This window comes from Nansenia antarctica (genome assembly GCF_963989245.1).
Source record: "Nansenia antarctica genome assembly, chromosome: 6".
Classification (NCBI taxonomy): domain Eukaryota; kingdom Metazoa; phylum Chordata; class Actinopteri; order Argentiniformes; family Microstomatidae; genus Nansenia; species Nansenia antarctica.
In genome coordinates this window covers 37,263,436-37,268,049 of record NC_137676.1, presented here as the reverse complement: position 1 = coordinate 37,268,049, position 4,614 = coordinate 37,263,436, and the positions used below count along the sequence as shown (strand labels likewise).

General features: G+C 45.7%; 1 protein-coding gene across 1 annotated transcript in view; it reads left to right on the top strand.

Moving 5' to 3' along the window:
* The window catches only part of fgd1 (FYVE, RhoGEF and PH domain containing 1), a 42,190-nt gene extending 38,237 nt beyond the window's left edge, over window positions 1-3,953 (top strand). Inside the window, exons 10-17 of the mRNA XM_080534133.1 lie at window positions 204-296; window positions 541-620; window positions 938-968; window positions 1,142-1,243; window positions 1,782-1,910; window positions 2,176-2,334; window positions 3,114-3,260; window positions 3,574-3,953. Of these exons, the coding sequence (XP_080390259.1) occupies window positions 204-296; window positions 541-620; window positions 938-968; window positions 1,142-1,243; window positions 1,782-1,910; window positions 2,176-2,334; window positions 3,114-3,260; window positions 3,574-3,843 (1,011 nt within the window). The 3' untranslated portion in view covers window positions 3,844-3,953. The remainder of the gene's footprint in view (window positions 1-203; window positions 297-540; window positions 621-937; window positions 969-1,141; window positions 1,244-1,781; window positions 1,911-2,175; window positions 2,335-3,113; window positions 3,261-3,573) is intronic.
* Window positions 3,954-4,614: the final 661 nt, after the last annotated feature.

Sequence of the window (4,614 nt, the reverse complement as noted above, 5' to 3'; positions counted from 1 at the left end):
CCATTCGTATATATATATACAAATGTAAATATCAAATATTTTCAAAACCTAATTGTCACTGACGAATTATAAAGCCACACAGTCTCTCACCCCCTCTCTCTCTCTATCTCTCTCTCTCTCTCTCTCTCTCTCTCTCTCTCTCTCTCTCTCTCTTTCTCTCACACTCTATTCCTGGCTCTCCCACTCTCTCCCCCTCTCTGCAGTTCAATGACAGATTACTGTATTGCGTCCCTAAATTGAGGCTGATTGGACAGAAGTTTGGAGTCAGAGCCAGGATCGACGTGGATGGAATGGAGGTTTGTTTGGTTTGTTTCTGACCTTGTTGGGTCTCGATGTTGACACTTGTGGTGCTCCATAAAATCAACACATCAACAAATATTTTCAGCCACCATTTTATCATCCAGGGTTTTTTACTAGCACAGAAGAGTGCAACAACAACACCATATTTGATCGTTTCACTTTCCATGGCGCTCTGGCTGCCTTACATGGAGCTGTGAGCTGTGGTCAATGGAGTGATTTCCTGTTGTGGTTGTGTTACAGCTGAAGGAGACCAGCAGTATCAACGTAGCGCGGACATTCCTGGTGTCAGGCAAACAGCGCTCGCTGGAGTTGCAGGCCAGGTGAGTGGAGTGGATTTTATACTGTACTGTATATCACCAGGGGGACTTGAACCATCACAGTACCACCTCCCTCGCCCCCCAAAGTGTCCAATATGTCAAATATAATCATTGTGTAATTAGTTTCTTATGTCTACCATGTTTGAATTGACTGACAGTAGAAGACTGTAGAAGCCAGGCACTGTACTTGGGGCTCTTCCTACGTGTTGATTTGAGGAGAGACTTTTCCCTCTGTTTAAGAAATCGCTAAAATAGTTTATCTTTGGGTACATTGAAGCTCCGTATACCTAACGCCTAATCTACATTTCCCTGTGTCGTAGGACGGAGGAAGAGAAGAAAGACTGGATTCAGGTGAGTCGTTAGTTTGCAGTGGAAAAGGAAATGCATTTCAGATTTCACTCTCCACCTTTACAAGAATATCCCCCTTATTTATTCAAACCCATTTATAGGCATTTCTCTTCCCCATCTAAACTAGGAGTCGTTTAGCGTCCTTATTTAACAGTTTCTACTTTCCTCTCCATCAGGCCATCCAGACAACCATTCAGAGGCATGAACAGACGCTGGAGACATTTCGTTTTCTCAACTGCTCACTCCGGGACGAGGACTGCACCCCTCCCAACTCACCAGTAAGACACACATATTACATTAGATTAGATTACATAAGATTAGACTAGATTAGATTACATTAGATTAGATTAAATTCAACTGTCATTGCAGAGTACAAGTACCAGACAACGAAATGCAGTTCAGCATCTAACCAGAAGTGCAAATAGTGATATAAAACATGATAGTGATAAGTGATAGGTACAGTATTGGCAAGTACGGTAGTTAGAGGTATATACAGTTATGAGCGATGCACAGTATGTACCTCAAAGGAGGTATGTGCAATGTGCAAAAAATATGGTTTGTGCAAAATCCCATCAGAGTGATGAGTTATCGAAGTTGAAATCATTCTGACAAGTATTTTCACAACAAGAAAAGCTCAACGATTTCCCAGAGCGATTGTTTTCCAATACTGCGCCTTTATTTACTGTGTTCTGTTAGTCGTCGTCTAAATCAAATCCTGCCTCGTGGCTAACGTGATTCCCCTCAAATATTGGGTTTCATGTCTCCTCCTCTCATTTCTTTTCTTCCTCTATGTCTCTTATGTTTTTTTAAAATCAGAATTGCACAGAGCTTGGGAAGCGCGCCCCCACCCCGATCCGGGAGAAAGAGGTGACCCTGTGTATGAAGTGCCAGGAGCCGTTCAACTCCATCACCAAGAGACGCCATCACTGCAAAGCCTGCGGACACGTACGTTTGCTCGGGATCTATGCCAGCCAATCAATTTGCCATTATTTTCACTTGAACCAATCATGCGTGATTGAATCGTTGTGTTGTGTTCTGTAAATCCTTCCCTGCTTTGGTGTTTCGTTTTGTTTTTTCCTTCAATGTTGCGTCAAGCGTTGTTTCCCTTTTTAGGAGAAAAAGCACTTTCTTCAAGATAAAATGTCAGTCGATCAAAGTGGATTTTTTTTTTGCCGCTAACAGGATCTGTTCTCTGTTTCTGACTCTCCAGGTGGTTTGTGGGAAGTGCTCAGAGTTCCGCGCCCGTCTCTTGTACGACAACAACAGGGCCAACCGTGTGTGTGTCGATTGTTACACCACCCTGGTGGGGGTCCCCCCCTCCCCCGCCTGCCTGTCCAGCAGCACACACAGACGACGCTCCATCCTAGAGGTAGGTCATGTGACCTGTGTCCTGATTGGCTGACCGCTGTCTAGTGATTGGTAGCACCACACGAAGCGGGGGTGGTTTGGAATCACACTTGTTGTTATGACGATGAGCCTTGCCTGAGACATGTCAAGTCAAGTATGGCCGTCGGACCTTGAGGATGTCCTCTCGGCCCTCATGTATCGTTGAGTCCTCCGCATGGGAGACCCCCCCCCATAACACACGCGTTGCCCTGACAGACGGGGGTTCAAATCCGAAGGCGGCTTCATTCCTTCTGCATCGCCTTCTCGTCCTCCACACATTTCATATCTCTCCTAATGAATAATTAATGCAAACACAACAGGAGAGTGGGATTTGGACCATGACACAAAAGTCCCAAGGAAAGACATTTGGATTCGGGATAGAACAGATTAGTTACAAGCAGAATATCAGTGTTTCTGCCTTGCTGCCTGCCAGTGATTTGTAAATATCTAAAATGGTTGTGCTGTACACTGTAAAAGCATTAACTCATAACACGTGTGTGTCTTTAATGCATTGTTTTTTGTTATACATCGGGTTTTTTCTTCTTTTTCATGTTTCACAAGAATATCAATAGAGAACATTACACAAACACTCAAAGAAGAAAACACCATGGATGATGAAATCCCCCCAACTCTGTCTTTAACGTGGTACATGTTTACAGTTATGTGCGTGTCCTCCACACAAACAGACCGCTGGAGTCTTGCTGGAGTGGATCTGTGACTAATGCGTTGTTGTGTTGGTGTTGACGTCCCTGTCCCCTCCAGAAACAGGCCTCGGTGGCAGCAGAGAACAGTGTGATGTGCAGCTTCCTGCACCACATGGATAAGGGCGGGGGACGCGGATGGCAGAAGGCCTGGTTTGTCATCCCGGAGAACGAGCCTGGGGTGCTTTACATCTACGGGGCCCCTCAGGTGAGGCTTCTAGAACGTTCCCGGCCCTTTTATTACACTCTTATACACTTGTTATTATACTCCTTTACTCAAACACTCTGCTACATAATGATTCTACTATTCTACATGCTAATGCACTGCTATGTTACACTATAGACACATTTTATTACAACCCTGCTTTGTGAAGAATGCAGAAAGAAAGACAGAAGACACTCAACATCATTCATTATCCACCTCTGAACATCCTCCTGTACTTATTCCCCCCCCCCCCTCTCTCTCTCTCTCTCTCTCTCTCTCCCTCTCTTTCTCTCTCTTTCTCCCTCTGCGCGGCCAGGATGTGAAAGCCCAGCGCAGCGTTCCCCTGATCGGGTTCGAGGTGTCCCTTCCCGAGTCCTGTGACCGCCTGGAACGCCGCCATGCCTTCAAAATAAGCCAGAGCCACCTTACGCTTTACTTCAGCGCTGACGGGGAGGAGCTCCAGCGCCGCTGGATCGAGGTGCTATCCCGCGCCGGGAGAGGCGAGGAGACACAGGCTCATGGTTCAATCACAGAGGCTCTCGAGGAGGAAGGGGAGGAGCTGGCCACTTTAGGAGAGAATACGTGATCGGTTGTAGGAGCAAGAGTGCCAACTGGTATATGATACAAACTATAAATAAAACATGAGCAGCACACAGCACACGCACAGTTTTAAAACATACAGTACAGTACAAACACACACAGATTTTTACACACACACGCACACGCACACACACACACTTTCACTTCTCTGTATTTAAATGTCAGTGGTCAGTTGCATGAAATATCTACAGGTACGTTTCTCGGTGTAATTACTCATCTTGTGAGTGACCAGTGTTTTTTTGCAAAAAAAACAGCCAAAAGTGTGCTCTCTTTCCCTAAAGAAGATGTAACAGAAGAGGAGATTCAGTATAATGAAGATAGGTGTCATATTGAATAGCATCAGCTCACTCCAAACCAGACATTTTAAAAGTCCTTTTGAGAACAAGCCCACTCCTCGGTACAATTTCCCTCTCTGCCAAAATGTCTGTGATGTTTCTAAATGAGTGGTTGCTGTCTAGGTTTTGAGTGTTTTGTACCATTACACATGGCAAGGCCTAGTGCTACTTCTCATTATGAAATGGTTGTTTTGGTCCCCTACTTGTTCCTCCTACCAGTCTGATGAGATGTTTCTGAAGGATTGGATGTTGTTTTGAACTGTGATGGACTGAGGGCTTCCTGACTTCTGGCACTGGACTGTAGCCAGAGCTATTCTGGCTGGGGAGATGTTCTGACTGGTCCCAGGCCCAGGGGCTGAAGACAAGACAAGATGGCTGCAGCTGCTCCCTCCTCCCTCCCTTCCCTCCTTCCACCCACGCCA